At 43.6% G+C, this 27,550-nt stretch overlaps 1 protein-coding gene across 1 annotated transcript in view; it reads right to left on the reverse strand.

Annotated features, from left to right (window-relative positions):
* Positions 1 to 27,550, reverse strand: part of ADAMTS17 (ADAM metallopeptidase with thrombospondin type 1 motif 17) — a 156,915-nt gene that overhangs the window by 85,839 nt on the left and 43,526 nt on the right. The window contains exon 8 of the mRNA XM_053987950.1: positions 12,473 to 12,578. Coding sequence (XP_053843925.1) covers positions 12,473 to 12,578 — 106 coding nt within the window. The remainder of the gene's footprint in view (positions 1 to 12,472; positions 12,579 to 27,550) is intronic.

The following is a 27,550-nucleotide window of genomic DNA, read 5'->3' on the forward strand; positions in this document are numbered from 1 at the left end:
ACCCTCTTCTTTTCAAACATGTAAACACACTTTCTTAAATATGCTTTGACTATTCCAGAAACTGTCAGGAACACTTTGGGGAGCAGTGATGAAGAGAGGGAGATGATCCTACTTAAAGCATTTGAAGTAACCGAGGCTGGTCATTGTGTACACAGTGTTATCTAGAACAGGGGTGTTCAGGATGGGTGCTGTACTTTTGGGGCTTTTTTAATCATGAAAGGCAACATTTAAAGGGAGCCATGACTACTGGACTCTTGTTTTCATAACCAAGTTTATGTCACTTTCCAATAATGAAGTAACCAGATATTTTATATGGTTATCTACTCATCAAGCAGCCAAGAAGTCAACAACAGCGAGTGAGAACACACGAACGCCTATGGTGAATAACACTGTGGAAAGCTGTGGTTTGTTCAGCTGCATGACAGATCCAGCCCTTTATTATATGGTTTTCATTTAAAAAGAATTAGCTCTTTTGCCTTGGAATCTGGAAGGCAGCAAAATTCGAGTTTGTGCCACAGGGGACAGAGAGCACATGAGAGTGACATGGCAGGGACAAGAGAGCACATGAGACAGACACGGTAGGGACAGAAAACACATGAGACAGACATGGCAGGGACAGAAAACACATGAGACAGACATGGCAGGGACAGAAAACACATGAGACAGACATGGCAGGGACAGAAAACACATGAGACAGACATGGCAGGGACAGAGAGCACACGAGAGTGACATGGCAGGGACAGACAGCACATGAGTGACACACCAGGCACACCCACTGTGGCCTTGCACTCCAAAGCTCACTGGTATAAACACCAGACATTTACATGGTTTGACCAACACCTGACCAAGGCCATGAAGAACAGGGTGAATCATCTTAGGATCCTCTCCCCAGCAACATCACATGCTCACATTATTGACTCCTTTCTCCAGCAGACATTTGCTCATGGGATTCTCTCTGAGCAGCCCTTGCTGCTCCACAGAGTGGGTGATTCAAAGCAGGACAGGCACTGCCTGATGCATTCCAGCACCTTTGGTGAGATGAAGGAATCCAGCTGCAAAGCAACTGAACATCCACCATTCCAAGGGCCTCCCCCCACTGCTTCTGATTTCTAGGATGTGGCCCCTGCATATCAACCTTTTCCTGAAAAAAGCTTCACAGCTTCTTCTAAGAGCTGGCAGGTTCTGAGGCAACAGGGCCAGAAAAAAGAATGCTCCACCAAATACAAAGTCCTACAAATATAAAGAAATATACATATACAAATAAAATTGGCAGAAACTCAGCATTGAAGAGGTAGCATTACCTCAGGAAAACACCGTTCTGCCTTCTGATGTCAATACTCCCTCCTTTCCAAGATCCATTTAGCATCTTACATGAATCTTTCCTGTCTCCTTCCTTAAAGCACTATCCCATCTCCATGCAGGCATCCAACCACATGCTGAGCATTTCTACACCCTCACACATTCTTTCATACCTGCCAACAACACAGCAGATTTCTGACACAACAGCATCAGTAGGAGTCAAGGGTTGCTTTAATTCTTTCAGTCAATCCCTGTTGAGGAGCTGAATATAAATATATCCAAAAGCACTCAATGTACAACATGGATCAGTGACTCTCTACGGGAATCATTTGTCTCACACTGGCTGTTTGTCATGATCACAGCTGACCCTAAAGTAAGAATAAATTTATTTGAGGATGCTTCCATGAAAAAGTTTGCACTAAGCTGTTTTCTTGCCCTCCAAGTGATTAAATCCACTTCTTGGACATACAAAATTCTTCCTTTCTCACTTGCTTTAATCTGGTTTCAGAACACAGAGAACTGTTGCAGAAGGAGCACAATGACTATGAATGAACCAGTGGTGGGCAGAGAAGGACTGCTCATTGCACAGAGGCTGCTGTGCTCCATCTGTAGCTCCTTGTTTTTGGAAAGCACCCCGGGGCACAGCAGAAGGAACAAGCTGAAGGGTAACAAGCTGTTTGCTTTCAGCACTGCCTGAAGTGGGTGAGAACGAGTCCTCCTAAAATGTGACATGCATTTCCTCAGAAGATGAAAAGGGAATATAAATTGTAGAGTGGTAAAAAGACCAAACCCCGGGATAGCTGGGTGGGATTTCCCACCCACGAGGGAAGAGAGACAAAAGCTCACTGAGCACTGACAGCCCTGTCACTCAGAGTGTCAGAAACCCCAGGGGAAGCTCTGTGTGCAATCACTTTTCCAAAACTCCTGTGAAACCATTGAAAGCCTCCAGTCAACTGCATTAAATGACCAAGTGCCAAACCTGAATGCAGAGCTGCAACACAAGACACCCTTCAAAGAAAAGCAAGGAGAGGGGAGAGACGGTGTGGAATATTTGCCAAATACGTGCAACACGAGTAACCCAGATGTCCCACACTCTGCCCCATCAGGAAGCCACCCACAGGCGAGGGCTGGGGAAGTGGGGCAGCCTGGGGAATGCACTGTAGGAGTCAGGAATGCTGGCTGCCTTCCCCACACTGGGAGATGAATTCTCCATTCCTGGAGGTGGGAAGGAGGAGATGGCCAACATCAAAAGAGAAGAAGGTGTAAAGTAAATGCAATGTATAAATTCCATCAGCATCAAGCGTTTTGCAGTCCCCAGACAAGGCAGTGGGTATGTGTTTTATGGCTCTCAGAGCAGCAGAAGCCCTTCTCAGAGAAATATTTTTCATCCTCTTTTTTGCTCTGCACTGTCAATCACTGTGGGTTTGCAAATTCAGTGCAAGAAGAAATTCATCCTTATGTGACCCTCTTGCACTGATCTACCAACACAACAGGTGACTGCAGTGGACAGTAACAAACCTCTGGGCTTGCTTTTGTTTCCAAAAATGAGAAAAACTCACCAGAACTGACTGGGAAAAAGGCTGCACAGGAAACACACGATCCAATTCTAAAATTTTGTTTCCAACAGTGGCACTCCCATACACCAGCTCCCTAAACTCCTGGGATTTTTCATAATGGTTCAGCTGGTAAAATAATTTATAATAGCAGAACCACCTGGCCTTGGCTTTTCATAAATGATTGTAGAAGTTCAGCAAGTTATCTCAGTTTCACTTATTTTATCAGCAGGGAGAGACTCGATAGCAAACAGGAATGTTGCAAATTATGGCTTGGTATCAATCTATTTGGCAATGATATGTTCAGACCAATACTGGAGTGAAATTCTTTGGGTAGTGGGTGTGCCTGGTTGCCTACAAACTTCAGTGCTAATAAAGTTAAGTTTGCTTTTATATTGTCTAAGGAAGCGACATGAGGAAAGTAAAAAGCAACTTGAAAAGACACTCTTGCTTTGAATAACTTTGGTTTGAACATGTTAAAGTGAAGACAAATTACAGAGAAAGAAAAAGGTCTGTTATTTTCATCAGAAGATACTGTTTTAGAGGGTCTCTAGCTGGTAAGAGGTGCAAGGTGTGTGTCATTTAACTGTGAGAGCTTTCTGGAGATGTGTATGAGCTGTTCTTGTGTTGCTCTGTTCGTTGTGCTCAGAGGGGCTCCTGCAATCACACATTTGGCAAACCTGGTGAAGTTACTTCAACACGCATCATAAACAGCTCAGAAGGGGCTGCAGGTATGGAAGATAGCACTTAACATATAAAAAGAAAATATGAATATATTTTCCTAAGCAAACAAGTTGGCTTTTTCTTTGACCGGAGAAAGCTCTGAAGATCATATCTGAATTAGTACTGGGAATGTGTCAATAACAGTGAAATAATGGAGAAAGAGGTAAAACAAATACACAGTGGAGGTGATACTTCAAATGAAGTGATGCTTGTGCACACAGGCAGGAAAGCTGATGGCAAAGTCATTATTATAATGCTCCTGTAGGAACATCCAGTTTGCAGCATTTCTTTAAAGCTACTAAATGCAGGCAATCTGCACTTTTATCAAAATTTGACCACTTCTGACCATGGTGACTCATGATGGATACTAGGGAAGAGTTCTGCCTTCTTGGACTAAATCTACCCCGCATTACACAGCAAGCAGCTTTACTTGAGATAAAGGAGGAACCAGACAGGAAAGAATTCACCCATTGAAAAGTGCTGCTGGTTGTGTTTTCAGGAGGAAGAAAGGAAGCTGGGTTTTTCCTTTGAAGGAAAGACACTTTCCCTAAGTACAGAGACTACCTGAACCAAGAAGCACAAACTGTTCCTAGGGAGCATTTCTTTATCCTGCAGCCTAGTTTTACTGTGTGCAATTAAAATGAATATTTAAAAGCTAGATTAGAAAGCTGTCACTTCATTAGCTGTCTCCAGGAGTGATGCTGGCAAACAGCAGGGTGAGAGGAAAGGAGCCCAGCAGGGAGCAGGAAGAGCCAGGCAGGATTTGGACTGCCACTGGCAGGTGAGAAACAGCTACCAGAGTGTGGACATGAGAAACTTCTGAGAGGTCAAATTGTTCCAAATGTGGATAAGATGTGGTGTATAAGATGAGTGCCCCAATAGGCTTTGGAGCACAGAAAGAAGGTACAGTGAAAAATACTCATTTTTAAGGCCCTGAGCTAATTAGAGCCCAAAAGGAAGGAAACTTTTCAAGCAAGTCAGAGCAAATCATAATGATCAGATTCCTTATGCTTTGATTTGTTTTACCTAAGCAAAAACAAAAGCAGAAAACTGTGGGCTATTTTCCTCTTTTTTATGGAAACTGGGGTTCAAATAAAGATGTAGACAACAAACTCCCTGCAGGGCTGGATCCAGCAATGGAAACAGGCCTGGCATCCAACATAGGGAGAATTTTGCAAATGGAGAGGGATCACTGTGTACAAAGCAGGCCTGTTTACTTCATTTCTCCAGTAAACTCTTTTTTGCTGAATTTTATTTCCCAACACAACTGTTGGCCAAGAGGCAGCCAACCTTATGCCACCCCAGCACAGCCATCCACTGACATAACAGCTAAAGGGAACCACAATTTTAGAGGCAACAACATTTCCACTGGCATTGCTGCTGCTGACTTACTACCAAAGGCTTTTCCAAGTGACACGCTGGGATTTATCACCTTCCCCAGCTCGGGAAGTCATTTTCACCTGGAACCTGTTGAACTCAGCAGGCCAGGCAGACGGCATGGGTTACAGGCTATTGGAACCCAACTGCTAGTGGAAAAGTAAATATTTCATCTAGATTGCTGCCCTTGTATAAAAACAAATTATTAGTTGGTAAATGGCACTTACAAACTTAATATTTCCTGTGCTGGTGTGCAGTGGGAGGCTGCACAATGGGGGCTTGTACTGTCCCCATGTTTTGGGTCACTGGGTGCACCAGGCTGTTGCCAGCAAAGCCAGTGGAGTATGAAACCAGAACCCTCATGGCAGGAAGCAGATGCAAGGTTTGCCAAATCATTACGGCCCAGCTACTTAACACAGCTCTGGCTTACTCAGCAGAGTAAGCCTTCAAAAAGAAAGGCAGAGCTGGCAAAGCTACAAAGCTATTGATTGAACGAAAATTGTGTTTCTAAATGGCTGTCGTTCGCCTGTTTGCTGCAGTTTTATTATGTTAAGTAAAGCTGTACAAGATGCTCAAAAACAAAGAAATTAGAGGGACTGCAAGAGAATGTTGCTTCCCGAGGGATTACACAGAGATCCTTCACAAAGCAGCAAGAAAGCCTTGCCCAGAACTAATGTTTGCCACAAGAGTCCAGAAAGCAACGGGACGTGGACATTCCCACGCCCAGTTCCAATGTCATTACATTCCAGTACTGTAAACAAACTATCAAATTTGGATGGTACAAAGATGAAACAGATAATCATGACAGAAGGAAGGTACCCTGCTACTGTGCCAGGATTAGCAGGTTCAGTAAATGCACCTGGAAATATCTTGCAGCTTTACATAATACTAAAAAAACATACCCATATCCAGAGCACAGTACTACCAAACCTCTCAATTTCTCCTCCCCAATATTCTTTTTCTCTGTGTGATTTTTGTACTTCATTTTATTTTTTAAAACTTTTTTCTCTGCGTGATCCCACTGCCATTGCAAAAACAACCTGCCCAGATAAGGTCAATACCACAGGGACCTGCTATTCCTAGGACTCAAATTAACTTACTCAGGTGTCCTGTACTGCCTTACAGTGGGTCAAGACACTTTCTGTTTAGTGCTGCTCCACCACTATCTCCTCCCCAGGTCAAATCATCCATGCTGGCAGAAATCTCCACAGATTGTTTTTTGGTATGTTTAAACCTGTCTTTGATCTCTGCTTCCTTTTGACTAACTTAGGACATGGTTTTCAGAAAGTTAACATCAAGCTCCTAAGGTACATCATAATAATTTGTTTTTATCTAAAACAGACCCCTCAGTGTGTTACCAGAAGTGGAAGAAGCATCTCCTGAAATTTTAGGATATACCTATTCTTCCTCTGAACCAGAACCTGTTATTAAGTAACTGCTTTGGTTAGATCACACCACTCTGATGTACAAGCACATATGATGAAATAGGCAGTGTTCCATTAAGTCCTTTGGAGTTGTACAGAGAAGGGCAACTTAAATGTGAAAATGTGCTTGCAATTATCTGTGGAAGAAGACTGAAACCTGGGAGGAGGGGAGCACGAAAAGGGAGCCTGGGAACACAGAGAGAGAGACATTCCTCAACAGATTTACAACACAAATGGCAGAAAATAAAATTAGCAACTCCAGGGTGGGTACGGACCGCTGCCAGCATTTTTGGCCAGCTTCAGGGTATGTCTACACAGCAGCCAGTCCCTCCCAGTACTCCTGAGACTGCAATATACTGGAACAGCTACGTCCTCCTGGGAGACTTCAAGTGGGGATTCTGGCACCAGGAGAATAGAGCTGGGGCAGGCACTGCCTGAATGCAACTCTCCAGCTACTCAGGAAGTCCTGGTGCAGCAAAGTCAATAATACCTGAGCATGGAAGAATAAAGCCTGCACGGGATTGCCTCTGGCTCCAGTGCTCCTTGGGATCCAACTGACCTTGATTTTCCAGCACTCCAAATGCAGAGATGTGAGTTCTGACACACAGCGTGGTCAGAAGGGCCACACAGGGTTTATGAAGGCACCCAGGGAACCACAGCTCCTCAACACAAGGCAGGATCTACATCCAAACTGCCAGCAGTGCCACTGGAGAGATTTATCCAGACACTGGACAGATCCTGGCAGCCACAGGCTACATCCCTGAGCCATCCATAACTACAGACTCACAGGATGGGCAACTCTTTGCAAAAGATGTCTCTTACAGTAAAATATTAATTCACAGGAGTGAATAAGATGCCTTTGGGCGTGTGTTTAAGTAAAGTCTTTAACTACATGCTGAAATCCTACCCTGTGAGTAAATGTTTGACCTCATTTGCAGTACAGAGGAAGCAGAGTTATAACTGAAGTTGTCTGGATAACCCCGAAACTGAGACTTTGGTGCTTCTGCATGTTTGATTCTACAACTTAAGTAATGTTGGTTTTCATGTCTTTTGGGAGGTATGAAGTAACCTGGGGACACATTGGTGTATTTCTGCAACAACAACAAGGAAAAATGTTCCACAGAAATTCAGGTCAGGCAGAACTTGCTTGATAAATGTGGGACTAACTCAGAGAAACACAGAAAAGATAAAGAAGCCCAGGTGAGAGTTTGTTTGTTTTTTTTTAAATAGAGTTAATGTTTAAAATCAGCCAGGACAGAAACTACACTTAGCTGCCTCCACTGGTAGAGCCCTGAGTTCAAGGGTTAGACTGTACTGAGCTGCTCTGAAAAAGACAGAGGGTTGTTGGCATTTTTTCTTTCAAAACAGCTTCTCAGCTCCCATATCCTGCACCTAAATGTTATAACCCCAGGACAAAAGGAGAGAATTTTTAGCAGAGGTCCCTCCATTTCTCCATGGCTTCCAGAAGCACTGCCTTTGCCCCAGCACTATGATTTGGCTGTCTGGCTCCAATGCTGCTGGCACTGTTCTGACTGGAATGGCAGGACAGGCTGATCCAGAAAAAGAAACAGGTTTCTGTCAGCACAGTGTGCACTCTGCAGCATTACCTGTCTGCACAGATCTGTCACATTTACTGGAGTAGTCCTCAGCTTCCACATGAAACTTTTCATTTTTAAAATGCATTATGATCAATTCTTTATAAATTGTGGGGCAGGGGAGAAGGGGGACAATTTCCTGCTTGGTTTTCAGGAATCCTGACTAGCTGCACCCCAGTGACTGGGTTTGCTGGTGTAAATTCTTACAGGGCATCACTACCTCTGGGACCTGCTCAGGGACAGTCCTTCTCAGCCTGCAATGCTTTCACATTCTGGCACATCTGCATGAATCTCTCTGCTGGGTGCAGAAATACACAGATCAGGGAGGCCGATGTTCTTCACAAGTCCATCAGCACAAATACCAGGCCACAGAGGGAACATCCAGAGTCCAGAGTGCTCTTCCCTCACCTGCAAAACCATGATGCTTGAGACACTCCACAAAGGCAGCAAATAATTATGCACCCTGAAGTAATTTTAACCAAGCTACAGCTATCAATACCTAACATCTAAAGCAAATAAGCACAATGGAGAGAAACCTGCTGGCTCCAAATCCTTCTCTTGTCTGATTCCAAGCCCTGAGCTGTTTGGTTTGTGCATTATGGGCTTTTACCTTTGGACTCATTTTTGTCCTCATCTGTTTCAGCTTCAAGTTTGAGGCCGTGGGGTTTCACACTGTTGGCAAGAGCCAGCTCCTTGCTTATTGTCAGTTGATTTTAATCCCCTTTCCTAAGGGCATCTGCCGCAGTGTGGCTCCCAGCCACACCACCTCGGGCCATTCTCTCCCCATCCAAGCAGTGCCAGGTTCCTCTGGCTCATGAATGGGAATCTTCCCTCCTCACCCAAGCCTGCCCCCATCTCACGACAGGAAAGCTGAGGCTGTTGAAAGAAACAGCAATGGCAACAAAGCTGGCATTGTTGTCCTGAAAAACCTCTGGCTGCAGCCCACCCCGCTCCGCACGGGGATAACGGATACACGGATGAATCCCAGCTTTTGTTTCCAAAAACTTATTTGACTTTTTCTTTGCAGAAGGACTTAAAAATGGTAACAAAGTCACTGCTGTAGGCAAAGAGAGAAGTAGGAGGAGGGGAAGTGGCACTATTTTTCTCCAAGTTGGTTGTTCAGGGTGGTCTTTGGGTTGTGAATCTCAGATCAGCCTCACACTGGTGCAGTTCATGGAGGTGGAGGAGGAGGGAGGCACCAGTCAGGATCCTGGTGACAAAAGTAGGGCACTTTTAGGCTTTCACTAATGGACTTGCTCTGCAATTCTGAGGAAAGATGAGGGTAAGAAATGTCAGTGTTCACATTATGTTTATAATATGAAGATCGTAGACTGGTACATTTTAAGACTTCGGTGACCACCGTGATCTCTGGGTCTTCCCTTCTGTGTAGGTCAGGACCCCACCCAGCAAACCCTGGATAAAATCCAACAAACCCTGGTTACACTCGAGTTTGCTGTTTTAAAAGACATCCACTGCTGACCCAGCTGACTGAAGGAACAAGGCTTGATGAGGGTCCTGTCTTGTGTGGGAAGAAGTTTGTGATTTGCAGCCTCAATATACATTCACTGGGCTCCCTACCTGTTACCTTTCTGTAAAAGCAAGACTCTTCTCCTGGATCCTCTGTAGAAAAATTTGTATCTAAATACAGATGGATGTTCCCTTTGTGCCCATGGACCAAAACTCTCAGTACAGACTTGGAGATTTAAATACAAAAGTCACGTCCCTCACCCCATCATCAAGCAACAACTCCACAGGTTAAACCTGAAGATGAACTTCCATCCTTCCACTTTCATAGGACCTATTTCTTCCTAATGGACCTATTTAATGGTGTCTCCATGTTTTCACAGTGCAGCTGTCCGGAATAGTGCTTTTTGCAGTCAGTCCAAATGACATTAGTGGCAGATTAGGAATCTGACACATCAATTAGTAATCCATTCACTTTTTCCAAAGTCCACATCAGAAACTATCTGTGAATGCCAAACTGAGCTTGTGATCTCCACATACATTTGTTAGTCTTAAGGAAAGAATAATAAATCTCAGCTTTTCTACACTCATAAGGAAATCAGACTTCAATAAAGCTCAAAATTATGGCTCTCCAAAATTTATATTTTTGCCAATATAGATGTAAGTTTTGATTGGATTTTGTTTTAAATTAAGAAACTTGCACCTAGTTTTCCTTCGTTTTCATTTTTAAAGCTCATGTCAGCTTCTTTGGGTTCATGTCTGCAATGGGTTTCCTTACATTTCACTCAAAAACACTGAAGTATGCAAAGAATTCTTCTATTTGCACAAGATGTGCTGAAACAGGACTGCTCAGCAGGTCAACACCAGAAGAAGAAGGCCTGGCACCTTGTAATCTCAATGAAAAGATTGCTGCTGGCCTCCAGAAAGGCACCAGACAACTGGTCAGAGGTTGAAATGAGCAGCCAGGCCACTGGTGGGTGACAGCACAGAGGGATGATTTTGTTGCTCAGGTTGGGGGGTGATAGACATGGCATTTCCCCCTCTCTGTTTTGATTTGGCAGCACTGGGGGTTGATTAGGCTGCTGGTGGCAAGGCAGAGGGAGCAGAAGAGTTTGCCCCAATGTGTGACAGAGAATTGCAGCTCTTTGTGGAGTGAGATAACCTGGAACATGTCCCCAAACCATTGTGGCAGCAAAATCCTCCCAACAGCTTCTACAACCTTCAGCTGGAGCCCTCCTGGCTCCTGTGCTCTCCCAGAGCCACATCACCCCGATGCCTTGGGTCCCTAAACTGGCCCTTACTGACCCCCACACCCCTCCAGTACTCCTGAAATAGTTTTCCAAGATGAAGGCAAAGAAAGAAAACCAGCAGAGGAAAGACATTGTGATCTTACCACCAAAACTGCCCTCAGAAAAGAAAATGGAGTTTGCAGTTTTCTGCACAGATGGAGAACTATATCTGAAAGCATTACATCCCCTATTTATGATGGGGATTTTTTTGCAAGCCATTATTAGAAGGAAGCTTGTCAGCTCTGCTGAGAAACTTGGCAAACACCAGGGCAGACCAGTCTCACTCTTTCACACAGCTGGATTTTCTGCAGCTCAAGTATTTTTCCCTCTTGCTCTTGGCCCATCCAAAGATGAGTGCTGAATTTCCCTTAGCATTACCCACAGGTTAATTTGTTATTAAGTTTAGGCTCAGTTTAACATCTTGGCATGCAATCTAAATAAAACCAAAACCAAATGTCCCTCATTTCTGCTGAAACCACCCTCGGTTTGGCTCAGCTGCCTTTGGTGTCACTGGAGGGTGAACAGGAGATCCATTTTTGGTAGGTAACCTAAATATCCTCCATGCAACTTTGAAATACATTGCCATAAAGTAATTATTTGTCATGGAATGAGACTGGCCAGAACCTGAACACGCTCCATTGGCTCTGACCTAGCTGTGAAATACTTCTTACTGCAGGAAAGGAAGATACACCAGACACATGAGCTGTAGGAAGGGTGCAGAAAAACCTCAGGCACAACTTCTTACTGCAGGATCAAAGGTGGGAATTCCCACCTTACATCCAGAGAGGCTGAAGGGAAGAGTGCTTGAAAACCCCTCAGGCACAGTCCTGCCCCTTGTATAACTTTGCTCCTGGCCTAATTCTGTACCTTCCACAGCCTGACTGTGACACTGCAACCAGAGTGATGCCAATGGAAAGGGGAAAAAGCTCATCAGTGTTATGAGTAAGTGCAGTGACACTGGGCCTGGAGAGCAGGGAATGTGGAGCTGACCTTTGGTTAACTCATTATCTGCACTAAGAGCATGCAGCTGACTCTTCCAGTCAATTTTGTTTTCTTCTGCCCATGGAATATTTACAGGCAGCTTTACAGAGTCTCCAAAGTCACCTGCAGAAAGTACCCAGTAATCTCATTCTGCAAACTGCTGTCTGACTAGGACTTGTCATGTTCTTTCCTGCTTTTTCCAGTGTGTTCAAAGTGCCTTACTTAGGTGTGATTGAGCTGAAAAATCAATTTATAGGAATTCTTTCTGTTGATCAAAAAATTCTGCTTAAGGGCATTTCCAAAATACTGATGTTTACCATTTCAGTCACAGCAGATTACTTCACATGCAGAGATGAAACCATTACCAAACTATTTAATTATTAAAGTCCTTGACACCTGAACTTCAGGAAAAACTTGGCAAGTTCAAAGATTTTGAAGCTCATGTTGGTTTTGTGGACCTATTCTACACAGTAAAGAAAATCAGAATTGGTCTCTATTACTGTCAATCATTTAAGAGATTGAGGCCTCTTTGTGCTACTCAGAATCAGAACAGAGAGCTGTAAACAGGGGAAGAACAGCTAGAAATATTTCTGTGTGCTAAAATGGGTATTTACATAAGCCTCCTGAAAATTAGGTTATGTACCAATGTGCTACATTTATGAAATCATAACAAACACATCACTCTAGTAATTGCACTTGTCTGGCTTTAAATAAAAGTATCCTGCAGTGGTGTAAGTAAAGAAGGAAACAGAAGGACAAGTTCTTACTTGTGCCCAAGTTCATGTGCAATTGTGAATGCCAGATTGAGACCATTGTCTTCAGCAAGAACACATTTTCTCTTGGCACTGCAGACACCTCCTAGGTAAGCAATTCCTGCAACAGAAACACAGAGAATGTTCCCATTAGAACCACTGAAACAGCTCATTCATTCAAAACATGCAGCAGTAACAGCCAAAGTGATCAAAAATGCAACTAGAATGAAAAATATTAGAGCAGTTTCCATACAAAGGCATCTGAGTTGTTTCTTCCTCACCCTAGTGAAGAATCAATCCAGAGTTTTGTCAGACAGGAAATAAGTAAAACACACTCACCTTCACTGCTTTTGTTGGAAAATATATTTCACTGTCTCAAAAATTCATCTAAACTTGTCTACTTATAACCTCTACTACAGCATTAGAAGATGCAGTGAAGGAACCTGAACAAGCACTTAAATTGAGTTCTCTTGATTTTCAGAATGAAGTCAGGGAGCAGGAATAAAACAATAAAGCAGAGACTCTGAAAAGATCATACATTTTCCCTTATTTTCACTCTTAAAAGAAAGAGAGAGTGTCAGAGCCAGGAGAGCTGGCAAAGTGCTGCTGGTGAGTCACTAAGCCAATGTAGGTGGCACAAGTCTCCTATTACTGAGTGGAATTTAGGATTTGATCCATGCACAGTATTCTCCTGTTTGTGTGGGCACCACAAACGGTTTGAGGCTGAGGCCAAAAAGGAATTCAAAAGTTATGGCATGGAACCTCTGCTATGGAAAAACAATAGTCCTCATCTGCCCTTCCTGCAGCCAGAGTGGCCCCTGCTGAAAGTGCCACTGCACTTGGGAATGCTGTGCTGGCACCACAGGCTAGCTCAGGGTGTCCCAGTGGATGTAAATGCTTTTATCTGTATTTAACAGCACACAAGGAATCTATTTCCTCACTGCAGTACTGGTTCCATGGATAGAGCTGCCTTTAAGGAGCAAACCATGACCGTGCAATGGAGCCATGATCTCCCTGTTTTCCTTTTTTTTCCTTTTCCTCTCAGAGTTGACAAAACTGTGTTTATCAGGGTGCAAATGTAAAACTTTAGACCTGGAAGAAGTCCAGCTCTGTTTTTATGAGATTTGACAACAATAAGGATGTGGGTATTAGTTGCCAGGGGTGTTTTGGATGGAATGAAGGGATGGGCAACAGCCTTCTACTTCAGCACTTGCAGTGAAGACTGAAGGTAGAAATCAGGCACTAACACTTGCTTACTTTAAAAATGCTGACTGTGAAAGGGCAAATCCATACCACAAACAACAATTTAAAAAAAATATATCAAGATTTAACCTTTTAAATCAATGGCCTAAAAGGCTGGATTTCAGCACTCTTCTTGAACCGACTTGCTTCTAACATGCAGAATAGCCCAAAGGACGTCAAGGAATTGCTCAGGAAGGAACAGACTTCTTTGGGAAAGATTTTTGAGATTGCAAGCTCAGTCCACACACACCTGGTGGCCCAATGAATGTGCCTGTTTTTGGTTAAAGGGAAGCCAAAAATGAGTATTTGAATCAGCTGAAAGACACTTTTATTGAATAAGGAGAGATATTTTGGTTCCCTTTCAGCAGTTTTAGGCAGAAATGACCAGAGCAGGACTTTTACCAAAAGTGTTTTATTCCTACCACTAAACCTGATTATTCCACCGTTGTCTTCCATTAACCTGTGCCAATATCTCTCCCAGTTGTGTCTGACACATGAGGTTTTAACTGAGAAGCAACAATTGCATTTCAGGCTCAGGGTCATTCAGGCAAGTCATTTTTGCTTTAAATTATTCATGCCAAGTTCCTTCTGAGAGATTTTTATAAAATGAGGCTGGGTCAATGTTTGCCATCATGGAGACGGAAGGGGGCAACATTCCCATTTTAGGGAGGTGTGGTGCAGCAGAACAATCTAGAATTCTACCAATATATTAAAATATGTTAAATACCAATTAAAATGTCAAATACATTATCTCAAATAGTAATTCTTCTGAAGTCTTTGTTTAGTGGCTCTAATCCCCACTGAACCTGGCAATGCATATCCACATTATTATTTTGGCTTCTGCTCTGTGCTAAAACCCTCATTATTCAAAGGTGGAAAAGAAATGATTAAGGACTTGTACATCCACCAGTGGTCAAAGAAGTAGTGACTGTGGCTCAGTTACAGACTCTTAGTCATCTATTTTTATTAGCTATTTTCAGTGCTTAATGCGAATCCTGTGTGGCCATTTTATAATATCTGCAATGATCAATTAAAGAAATGTAGCCATTTAAAATTAGTTTATTATTATTACAGAAATGGACTGGGCAGAGAAACTCATAATCCTGGAAGAGCAGAAACCTTTGGAGTACATGGAATGAACTCAGTAAGAAATCCAGCTCGTGAACTGCTGAGTGCTTATTAATAAGAGTCATTCTGGAACAGCAAGCCAGTTATAACAAATTGGTATCACATTTTAAGCCTGAAAAAGCTTGCCTTAAAAACGTTTCTGAAATCTATTTTTTCTATCAAACTATTTCCTAAGACTATAATTTTCCTTTGGACCAATACATTTTAGCATTAATTCCTTTCATCAGAATATCAACAGCAAATAAATTATTGATCTGCAAACATACTCCAGTTCTTTAGTAAATCTATCTGAACCATTAACATAAATGCAACCTTTTTGTAAGCCAGTACAATGATCCACATAACTGATATGCAGAGAAAAATACACCTTTAACCAACAACAATAGTAGCACAATGCCTTGGTAGCTGCATTAACATGATTTATGTCTTCTTTGGGATGAATGGAAACTGTTGTTTGCCTCTTAAATTTCCAGATTTTTATCTGAGCCTTTCAAGTCTGCAGAACTGGAATAAAAACTTCACAAATTCTGACATGTTTGTGAAAATCTTGGCATGCCATGGTTCTACCAGGCTGGGAATAATATAAGAGGAAATGCTTTTATTTGGTAATTTTGCCTCTGGCCCTGTCTGTGAGACAGGTGTGTGCGTGTGAAAATGAAAAATAGGGAAGGAAGCTGAACTGGGATTTTTTGTTCTTATATTTTAAGAAAACCCCACACTTCTCATGTGTCTCTGCAAATATATAGATAGTGATGTTCTTTGGAGGAAAAATGGCCTTATCTTTCAGATATGCTGTCAGCAATTACCACAAATCTATTTTTAATATATAAAAAAGGTCAAGCAGGAGCATCAGTGGAAGAGGGAAAGGAAAGCCAATTACTATTTTTACTATTACCAAGCACAAGGGTTTTTTTCCTTTCTCTCCTGAGAAATTACATAATTACAGCCCATAACTTCTGTGCTTGGGCTTGGACACGCAGAGCTATCTGCACTTCCACAGCAAAGCCTGGGACACAGGCAACTGTGTAAACTCACATTTATCCAAAAACTTGTCATACATAAACAGTTTGCAGCTGTTGGCCTTCCTGCCAGCTATGAGCCCTCCACCAGCAGTATCTCCAAGGGGAATGATCCCATCTCTCCCCCCAGCCCAGCAAGGCATGAGGATATTACACACTTGCCACGGGGATGGCCAAAGCTGGGAGAAGACAAGCCCTGGTGTGTGGGTTCCCGTTTTGTCCTACTCCAAACACCTGGGGCTCCCTCCTGATGGCTCTGGAGTATTCACTCAGCAAGTGGTTTGTCCAGGTACTCCAGCTTTCAACTCTCTAATGTCTTGTTTTCATTGCACTCCTAATACTTTAATCTCTTCTTTTGCCAACCACCTCTGGATACAGAACTTTTACTTGATTAAAACTTGGCTGGCTCTCCTCCTGCTCAATGTATTTGCTGTTGGGAAGGGAGCCAAACTCCCAGTCCTGAAGTCTGCTTGGCACAGACAGAGACTCCCTGCACATCCACATGTTCAGAGCAAACCTCCCATTCCCCATCATTACTAGTTTGGTGTTGAGCTGATGTTTTTCTCATCCTCCCATGATTTTCAATTTGTGCAGCTCGCACATGGCCATCAATTACATTCCTGTAGCCTCTCTTAACATCCTACAGGAGTAAAATCAGGAAACCCTGAAGTGATTCATGCTCTGCCTTTCCATTCAATGGCAATGATATGTTTGACAGAGATGCCCTGCCTGTATTTACACATCAAGTCAGTCACCAAGGGAATCTTCCAGTGCTTGTGATACTTAAAATGAAAAATACTTCTCCCTTTCTATAGAGCCTACATAGAAAAGGTTCCAAAATCTAAGAAACATTAAAGAAGAAACCCACTAAGCTGCCTCCAAGATAGGTACTAACACTGCTCTACAGCTGAATAAACACAGGTCTCAAGAGCCGGCAGTATCCAGGTGAAAAAGAACTGTATCCATGGAAGGGCCCTCTCCAGCACATACAACACAGACAGGCTAAGGCTGTCACCACTGAGCCTCCAGGCCAAGTCTGGTTTATAGGGATCATCCAGAAAAGTAAACAGGGTGAGTTGTTCCTTCATTTTATGAGAATGTCCTAATTCAAAGCTGGACGTGCAATCTTAGTGGCACAGATTAATTTGGCTTAATGCTGGATACTCCTCCAAGATGCCAATTTCTGTTAATCTTGCAGTAACAACATGGTTTCCATTAGAGTTTAATATTCATGCATGGAAACTGTTTCCCTTAGCAATAATGTTCATTGTTACTGCATTTAACAAAAACCACACAGGAAACAACACACTCATCATGAACCACAACTACAGAAACTACAGTGCAAGCATCCAGGGCACGAGACACAGCTACAGTCAGGTAGGAAAACAAATTCATAATCACACCAGTGCAAGTCACAATATTTTGAACTCAAGTCTTTATAGAGGAAGAGCTTCTGATGTCATGGACCAACTGATGGAAGCCACCAGGACTCCTGAGAATACTCATCACTTTCTGTACATGGGCAACTTGTTGCAAATGTGCCCATCAGCACAGAATCCTCTTCTCCCTTTGGAGAATACAGCCTGTCCTGAATTTCAACATGACCCCTGTAAAAACTGTTCACCACGACCTGCAGGGATGCAGCACAACTTTCCCAGAATTCAGACAGCTGTAGTGTCCTGTAGTGCCCAACAAAATAACTTCTTCCTCTGAAAACACTGTCATTTCCAGTGTACACAACTGCTGTCAGAATCCCAAAAGCCCAGCAAGAAAAATAAACAGCTGAAACACAAAGTGTAGGTACTTTCTGAATCTCCTCATTTTCATTTCACTCACCCTGAAGGACTAACAGATCAAATCTCTCCCTGATATTCACAGTGCCAGCTCATGTTTCTGGAGCTCACAAGGATGAACTCCTTAGAACACAAGGTCCTCATAGCACAAGTGAGTGAAATGCTCAATACCATTGGCAGGAGACAGTTTTCTGATTATTAACAATAACTAGACATGGCATTGAATATTGATATGACACCCAAGGGCCTAATGAGTGGCCCTGGATAACATTTCACAAGACCAGGGCTCTAGCTGAACAAGCCAGGTTCAACCACGTGCCTTAATCTTTGTGGAAGGACTGTGATTCAGGCAGAAACACCCAAATTTTAGCTATGGCACCACTGCCATAGTTCATAGTTCAACAGAACTTCTCAGTCAATTCTTTCATCCCACGCTGGAGCCCAGGCAGGAGTGCACTGCCCAGCTCCAAACAAACTACCTGACACCTAAAGCAGCTGCCCTCCTCAGTACCTTCCTGATAAAAATACCTTTGTGAGGCCAGACCTCTTCATGTCTGTAAACCTGCAGAGGCAGCAAGATTTAATCATCAGAGCTGAAAGGAGTGCTTTTGCTATCTTCCTTTTCTCTGTTTAATTACCCTGCAGGACAGCAATTAATGGAACATGTGGAATCCCCTCCCCAGCACGGCCAACCCTCAGCTTCACCTCTCAGTCTTTCTGCAGGGCTTTTCTGTTTCTTGGGAACCCTCCTGAGCTTTTACAAGTTTAATGGATGAATCATTTATCTGCTCCTTTACCAACCTGCCCACACACAGACATTCCCCAAGATGGCAAGAGCTTTATTCCAGTGTTATTTGCATTGGATTTACACTCTGCTAATTCACTGATTTAGGCAGAGGGGGCTGCCCAGACACTAGAAAAGCTCTGGAGACCGAGACCTCTCCTAGCTTCACAAATATCTGTCCCCACCCACAGCAGCAAAAGCTGTTTCAGACACCAAATGCAGTGAGATAAGACAGCTGAGAGATGTTCTAGCAGTTTTTAAGATCCCTTTAACCAAGGCCTACAAAAACATTATTCATGCTGCATTATAAGAGCAGATGACCTTTGGAAACCCTCAGAGGTTTGGCACAGACATCTCTGAAACCACATTCCTTTCCAGTGCCATCCACCAGGACTTGTGATCACAAACACAAATATTCACCACACTGACCATACCTGAGGAGAGCTGTGGTGCTCGCTGGATTTCAGAGAAAGCTGAAAACAAGCACCCTGCTCAGCCCCATGGAGCAGGTAAGTGACACAGGCACCACTGTCCTTGCCTTGCAGCAAGGGAATGCACTAACAGCGCACCTGAAGTTCTTTCCAGCCCTACTTTTCTAAGCTTTTATGATGAAACACCAGGATCTAGGACCTCAGCAAAGCAGGAGATAAAATAAATTCCCTGTTTCTCTGACATCTGCTCTTTGTTCAGCGTGACATCCTCTGTGCCATTAATGGCTCCTCCCTTTCAGCAAACCATCACTCCCCTGGATGACAGCACATTAATAAATCCTCCCATTCAAGGAGACATGAGGAGTGCCCTAATTAACTGGGGCAGAGGAAGCAGGGTATCATCTCCATGTTTACTCTACTTTGATATGCTAACAGCCACATTCCAGAGAGCTTCTCCTCAACACTCCCCAGAGCCCGGGGTGCTGCTGAATGCAGATCTCAAACAGCTCCTTCCTGCAATCCTGTTTCTCTAGTTAAATATACAATTTGGGGCATTTAGTCCAAAGCAGACCACCATTCCTGAATGCTGATTCCCAAATCCAGGCAGTTAATTCACCATCTGCTTACAGACATCACTGCCTGGTGCTGAAAGTCTCCATGCTCACACACACACAGGGATTCCATGGGCTTGATTACTCCAAGTGAGATATATTAGGACAGCTGTTGAGAGGAAAGGCAGGGGAAGAGCTGGCCAGGTGGATTTGAGAGAGGGATTCCAGTTGGGGATTGGACTGAGTGAGTTAACACACCGTGGTGGAAAGAATACAGAAGCCTGGCATAATTCAAATTTAGTGAACAAGGCAGGAAGAGAAATGGGAAGAGATAAGGGAATGAGAAGAGACAGGGACAGAAAAGTAGCAAATAGAGATAATATGGGTTTTCCAGAAGGCTTCAGGAAACATGACTTTGATCTCGTAGGCAGCAGGGAGTCACTTCTGAGGGAGGCAGGGGTCAAGGAAGGCAGGAGATAAGATCAGAAAGGAAGATGAGCTCCCTGAGAATGTCTGTGTGTACTTACTGCTGGAGAAAAATGGATCTCCAGCCCTGGGTCAGAAGTCTCTGGCATCATGGGTTCACTTGAGGAATTACTGAACAAGTCCGAGGGCATGGATTATTCAGGCAGGGAGGTGGGGGCAAAACCTGGCACTGAGCATAAAGGAGGGACAGCTGTTGGAACTGGTATAGGAACAAGAGATGGAAATCAGTGAGATAAAAGATAGAGAAAATGAGAGAGGCACAGTGGACAATGTTGTTCAGGGATATCTCACACCAGAAAAGAATCTGATCTGGCAGAAGGCAGCAGAGATCTGATGCTTTTGAAAGGCTACAGGAACAGAGACTGAGAACTCAAAGAAAACATCACCAACAGCTGTGAAACCAAGCTGCAAATCAGGATTTGGATCCTGGCCCTTGAAAGTCACCTCTGCCTGGGGCTCAAAGGCATTTGACTTGAATATCTTGTGTTGGACTCATGGTGTTCAGTGGAGGAACCTGCCAGTCCTTCCTACAACCTGCTGTAGAGTTAAGCAAGACCTTCCCTTCCCACATGCATGGGAACATCAGCCTGACAATATGAAAAAGGCAGGCAGCCCATCAAGGCAGCAGCAGAACTGAGCACTGGATTCAGGGCTTGTGGAGCTGTGTAATTGTCTTTCACTGCAGTGGCTGCAGCACAGAAACACAGGATAAAAGTGACTCCACATCTCTCACCCTTCCCTTTCCCAGCTGTTATTAAACATCAGTATTTCAGTATTTTCACTTTGGCCTGTGCTGTCTGGTGGAAGAGGTCTGAACTCAAGAATTGCATCAGTTGTCCCCTAAGCTGCATCTTTCAGGAAATAAATAACTCACCAAAAAGAGAAAAAAATATAACTCTGCCGTTCCCACCACTCTGCTACATGCCTATGTCAGTCTGCCAACACCTGTCCTCAGGATGCATTCCCACCTGCAGGTTTCCATCTCCCAAGGAATGGAAAAGCAACCCTGGCACTGCCTGCCATAGCTACAGCCCTGCAAACTGTGTAAGGTTTCAAAACCAGCCTTGGGGCTATTTTCATCTTGCTTTTTTCAGATAGGTTCTGTCAATTCCACTTTTGGACTTGTCAGTTTGTCCCTGCAACTCATCTGAGCCACCTGCTTCAACAGAGGGCATGAATTCAGAGAGAAGGAAGAAAAAATATCAAATCAGAGCTTTTAATGAAACTGCTAAACAAAGAAGAACATGGAATTCAGCAGCAGGGATTTTGCAGCCTTTAAATTCCTCACTATATCTGCCTTCCAAATGAAGAGACAAGGTCAGACTTGGCAATAAATCAGAAAAAATATTTGGAGTCTCTGTACCAAACAGCATCTGCTTTAAGAACAAACAGTCAGGGTCCAGCATTCAGTTCCAGTTTTTCCCTTTCTGTAGTTACAAACACTAAGAAACTCAAGAAGCTTTGCAAATTAAAGTAAAATATTCTTTTAACAGTTCCAAGAGCTTTCCCAAGCCATGCCTATCCACCCTGCTGTGGTGTTGGTCAGGGGTGGGTTCATGAGCAAGGATCAGCCCCTGCAATGGTTAAACAACATTCAGTAACGTGCAATGAACAATATTTCAGTGTCTGGAGAGTGTCAGCCCAGTCTGCTGAACATTTTGGAGATGGCTGAACACCTGTGCTGCTGATGAATGGCATTTTTCCACAGCTCCCCATTAAACTGTTTCCATGTTCTTACAGAATGACTCAGCAATCATTACTCTCAAAACCTGAATAAACCTATACTTTTGAAACATGTTAATATTTAAAGTGCATTTTATTTTTAAGTGCTGTATGCATGTCAAAGCTGTTCTCTTGGCAACTTTAGAGCAGCTTAGGTGAGCTGCAGGGAAGGCAGGCCAGCAAATGGGACGATGCTCAGTGATCAAACCCCAAACAGATGCTTTTCCAAATTGCTCCCATGATATTTCTCATCTGCAGCTCCCACATCCTGACTTCCAGGGCTGCTGAAGCTCTTGGCTTCACACTGGTGAGCTGCCAGCCAGCACTGATAAACTTATTTAGAAATTCTTGATTCAGCCCTTCTGTTTTAATTCTTTGCTGAGTGCTGATTTAACCTCACAGCCTGACTTGACAAGGCTGACAAACCCGAGGGCTGTGCCTGATAAGGGTAATGGGGTTAAGTTACTCTGTTAAGTCAGAACTTGGGTTGAAAAGCTGGTCCCCAGCACCTCCCCTCAGCAACCCTGGCTGATACCTCTGCTGCCAGGGGTGGGAGTGAGCATGATCCTTCCATGGCAGCAGGCAGTGCCATGGCTCTGCTCCTCTCCTCACACACCACCAACAGGCATCACATTTGTTCTGGCACAGCACGACAGCACTGAGGAAAGGGAGGTGAGAATAAATAAAAAAAATCCCTAAACTTATTTCAAAATCAATGGCTTAATTTCCTAGAGATTACCACTTCCACTTGGGGCTCCTGATGTGAACATGCATGATGCAATCTTTCCCTCACTGGCAGCATCAGAGGGAGATGGCTCCTTCCTCTGCTTAATTTCCTAATTTTCAGAAAACTTCTGAAAGCCTAATATTTCTGAGCTCCATATCCTCAAGTTTGATTCCATTTGGCCAACGGGTTATAAAAATATTAGGGAGCAACCATCAGTGGGGGACATGAGCACAAAGCACACACAGGGCACAGACACACTCACCAAACCAGGTTAAAATATTTGGGTTCCTGCTAACCCAAAGGGCCTCTCCTCTGGGTTCCCAAACAGAGCTGTCCATCCTGGCTCCCTCTCCCCAGGAAGGGAATGGCCCACAGGGTGGTTTATGCAGACATAAACACATCACAGCATCAGCCTGACTGAAGAGAAGTAACAGCTAATTTCAGAGCTAACATGGCTGGAGATATTTTTAATATGTCCTGAATGTAGTTTTTTAAGTACCCTTCCTCTAGATTCCTCAAAGATGAAATGTCACCTTTAAAGCCACCAGCTACAGAGATATTCTCACTCTGAAAAAGACCAGCCTGAGCTTTTCTCACACTTCATAAAAAGAAATCTCTCATGTTCAAACTTGAGCTCCAGTGAAAGAAAACACAAATTTGGATGAATACCACTGAGCTCCTTGCAATGACTGACAGCAGCCAGAGAGTCCCTGGTGCCTCACAGACACAAGTCAAGGCACAGGCCCAGTCCTGGGGCCTTTATGGACTGAATTCAGAAGTGGAAGCCTGAGAGTTTGACAGTGACGGCACTAAAGAAAATTGTCACAGATCCTGCAGGAGCCAGGGGACATTTTGTGTTCATGTTACTGCTCCAGGGCTTTGTGCTGAAGTTCTCCCAACAGGGAGAGAACTGCCTCTTCTAGTCCCACGTGTTTCTAAATAAAACACTCCCAGGAAATGCAGGAGACCCTCAATACCTGCCTGGGTGACACTTCCAGTTGTGAGCCAAATCCCTGTGTCCATGACTGAGAATTCTGCCCTGACTTCTGAGTGTGCAGCACACTTTGCAGGGTCTCCTCAGCTGTCAAACCCCTCTCAGGACTCCTGGAGGGAGCCTGCAGCAGGAACAGCTGCACTGCCCAGCCACGCAGGTTGGGCATTCTTGAACCAGCCTGGGAGCCCAGTGGCAGAGGCCTCCTGGCAGCTGCCATATTATGAGAAGCATTTCCCAACAAAGCCACCTGATTAGTGATAACATAATCAGCTTCATGGCATCCCCACAGAACAAGCTGGATGTGTACTACATCCACTCTAACAGGACCAGCTATCAAAATCAGCATAGGCTTGATCAAAATCTCACTGGAACCAACAAATTATAACCCCCAGCTTTGGAAAAGTGCATTAAATAATTTCCTGACTTCTTTTACTCAGTTTCCACCCCCAGAAGGTTGATCTTTGTCTTTTTGCTTAAGTGTAAAGCCAGGAAGCTTTATTTACCTCCATGTTCAGATCACTCTGTGGCTCACAGACACTGGTGCATGGGTCCTGCACCTCTGCAAACCCATCAGTGCATTGAACAAAATCCTGGCCACAGCAGGCAACAGCTGGGGTTCTTCATCATGGAAGGGGCCAAATGCTCTCAGAATCCAGACCTTTGCTCTGAGCCAGGAGCATCACACCCTTCCCAGTTCCTCAGATGCAGAGAGACATCCCAGGGAATGCCAGCACGGGAGGGCTGTGCCAGGAACCTCTGCCCCTCACTTGGCTCCCCAGAGGGAGAAGGGAAACGGGAAGATCCAAGTGAGACAGATAACCCATAAAAAGAAGTCTGGGGCAAATCAGAGAACATCATGGAAGAGGGAATAAGATACCAGGAGGAAGAATATGAAACTGAAATATAATTATTGAACTCTGGTGAGGTAACAGACATTGCTGAAAGGAAACTACAAAGTTTAGAACTTCAGCAGCCCTTATTAACACTTCTGCAGGATCCCAGGATTCCCACAGGAAAGCATCACTATTCAGATGCTGCTGAATGTGGTACAGGTCAGGCAGGAATCACAGGGAAAACCATCTGGCAGGGCAGAGCAGCTCCAGTGAACAATGCTGCCCCTCTGAAGTGAACAGACACTTGGAATAGTCATCAAAGGGACTAGAAGAAGCACCAATACTTCCCCAGGAGCCAGGACACAGGTCAAGAAAGCTATAGCAGGAATTTCATCCACTCTTGGACCCAGATAAGACCAAGCTGGAGACAACATTTGCTTTCTGACTGACAGAGCCAAAAAAGCAAACAAATTGGAGCACACAAGATTAGAAACATGAGCATACACATTTCTTAAGCAGAAATATAAAATATACATTCTAAATAGAAATCTAACTTCAGTCTTCTATTTTCCTGTCATTTCAAGAACAACAGAGTCTGATTAGATTGATGGACTTGTTTTCAATAAATAAAAACATCCACACGGAGTTTCCTAACTCACTGGCCAGTTTTCTTATAAATAACTGCAGTGTTTACACTGTTTGTCTGCTACAACACAAATATTGCTGCACATGCTGGAGCTTGATGGATGATATTACTAAAACCAACAAGCAGATCCTCAGCAGAACATTCATGTGTACCCAGCAGCCCAGCTATGGCCAGGCAGAGCCTTAGTGCAAACAGCCCCACAAAAATGTGTGACACAACCACACAAAACCAACAAATGCCTTCAACCTGCTGACTGCTCATCACCACCAACCAAAGTAGGAATACAAGGCTAATTCCAAGCTAAGCAAACACAGAAATCCTTCACATTCTACAAATCATGCTGGAAGAGTACAGGAGGAGAAAGACATCTGATGGGTTGAGTCTATGGGTTTTACTATTATTCTGATAAGTTCAATGTATTTCTCTCAGCTGATCCAAAAAAGACTTGTCAAACTAATCCATGCAAAATCCTTGCAGATTATAGGATTCTGAACCTGAAATTAAAAAACCTACATAGCAGAACCCTTGTATCCAAATAAAATTCCAAGGAAATCCACTTCTGTTCAAGGGACAGTTTATGCACAAATACACACACACATATATGTATATACACCTGTCAGTGATAATTTGGCTAAAATTTCACTATCTATAGTCACCTTCCTATCTAAACTGGCAAGGACTTGATAAAGAAGCCCCAGTATTTTCTACAAGGAATAGCTGATCAAATCTGTATGTGTAAAATTCAAAGTATTCTGCCATGCATTTAGAGACAGTAATTTATTTCCAGAATGTGTCTGTGCATTCTTGGGTCAGCTCAAAATTTCATCACCTTCCCCACAGCACCTGCCATTAATATTTCCAGCCATGGAATGAGCTTGTAGTGGGATCACAGCTGGCTGAAGCACACTCCCTACTGCATTTTCAGCACACTGGTAAACACAGGGAACATTTTCAGAGTCTGATAAACACAGGGAACATTTTCAGAGTCTGGTAAACACAGGCAACATTTTCAGTGCTGCAAAATACTGTTAGATACACAATTCCTATTTGCATTATATGGAATACAATCCCAGCTGAAAAGCTTGGAGCTTGTGCTGAGGCAGTGGGAGAGTTCTTAAATAAAACCCAACAACATTCCAAGGATTTAAAGTGACTTTCAGTCTACTCAGTGCACTTGGTGTAGCAAAATTCTGCCAGGACCAGACACCCTGCAAAATGGGTTAGGTATAATACCAGGTCATGTTACCAGATGATTAACCAAAGCTGGGAAAAAACCAATTCTAATGAAAAAAAAAAAAAAAAAAAGTCAGCACAGATCAAACTCCCGTCTTGGGGAAGGGGAGGGAAAATTGTATGCACTCTTCTCAGTGTGATTTTCTTGGTTATCACCAGTAAAATCTCATCTCTACGTTATTTAAAACTCACTCTCAAAATTGCATTTTGCCTTGGCAGCTGCAAAACAAAAGAAATGTAAAAGTACAGTAAGCAACTGTCCTTCATTTCCTTCCTTTACTCTTACATATCCTGTGTGCAACTGGAATGCTTCTATTTGATTATCCAGTGGAGCAAATGCTACAATGAATGCAATCATGCCTTATTACCCTGCATGTCTGCAGCCTATTGCACAGCTATGTACAGATGTTTTTACACAAGCTTGGTTTTCTAGCTACAGAGTCTATAAAACAATAGGAACTATCTGAAATGTTTTCAAGCCAGCAAAGGATAAAGGCACTGTAAAGCAGTCAACTGGATAAAAGCCATCTATGCCTGACAGGAGAAGAAAAACCTCCGAGGTTTCTCTGTTATAAACGCGTCAGCTTTCTGCAAGTGCTGCAGTCTGCAGCAAACTGACCAGGAATGTGTAAACAGAGGGGAAAATAAGGACCCAGGCAGTGGAAAGAAGGAATACAAACCTCTGGCCTCTTAAAGGACTTAAGCCACTATTTTACTGACCTGAAGAACTGGCTGGTGCCCAAGGAAGTGGAACTGCCTCTGGTAGCCTTGCACCATGGGGATCACAGCTCTGATCTCTTAGGTACAGAGCTTTGGATTTTACTGAGGAAAGACCCTGTTTACAAATTCATTCCTTTCTCCTCTCAATACATTCTTTTTTTACCAATAAAATACAGTGCAAGAACCCCTCAATGTGTAGTTTCATGGTCTGTCAGGGAGGCACCAGGAATTAACGGGTACGGCGCCGGGCTGGAAATCGGGATGTGCAAAATCATTCTGTGTTCTTGGATGAGAACCAGGGAGAAATGGTTTTTATGAGTCTCATTTTCCCCTGTCCACCTGGCCTGAAGCGTGTCATAGCAGAAAATTCTGCTTTCTGCTGCAGAGAGCCTGAGGTTGGCATTCCCAGCCCAGAGGGGTTATTTATAGAGCACTGACAGCAGGTCTGACACCGTGGAAAAGAAACACTATTTATCTTTCCACAATCTTTTCTAACAAAAGGGGAAGTAAGAAGCATGGTGAGCTATGAAAGCAGAATTGATGATTTTATTTGTTTTATGATCATTCTGGTGAGAATCCCCCAGAGAAACAAACCCTCAGCAAGGGGAAGTGATGAAGCTGCAGAGTGAAGCAGTGCAGCAAGCATGGCAAATCTCCATTTACATGGATGAGGCAAGAGACAAGAGCAGAAATACTACAAACCCCAAAAGACACGAATGGTCTGTCCACAGACCAAATATAATGAGCTTGTTCTGCTCGTGTCTGCCTCAAAGGCTTCTCAGCC

The sequence above is a fragment of the Vidua macroura genome, chromosome 12 (assembly GCF_024509145.1).
Source record: "Vidua macroura isolate BioBank_ID:100142 chromosome 12, ASM2450914v1, whole genome shotgun sequence".
NCBI classification, from domain to species: domain Eukaryota; kingdom Metazoa; phylum Chordata; class Aves; order Passeriformes; family Viduidae; genus Vidua; species Vidua macroura.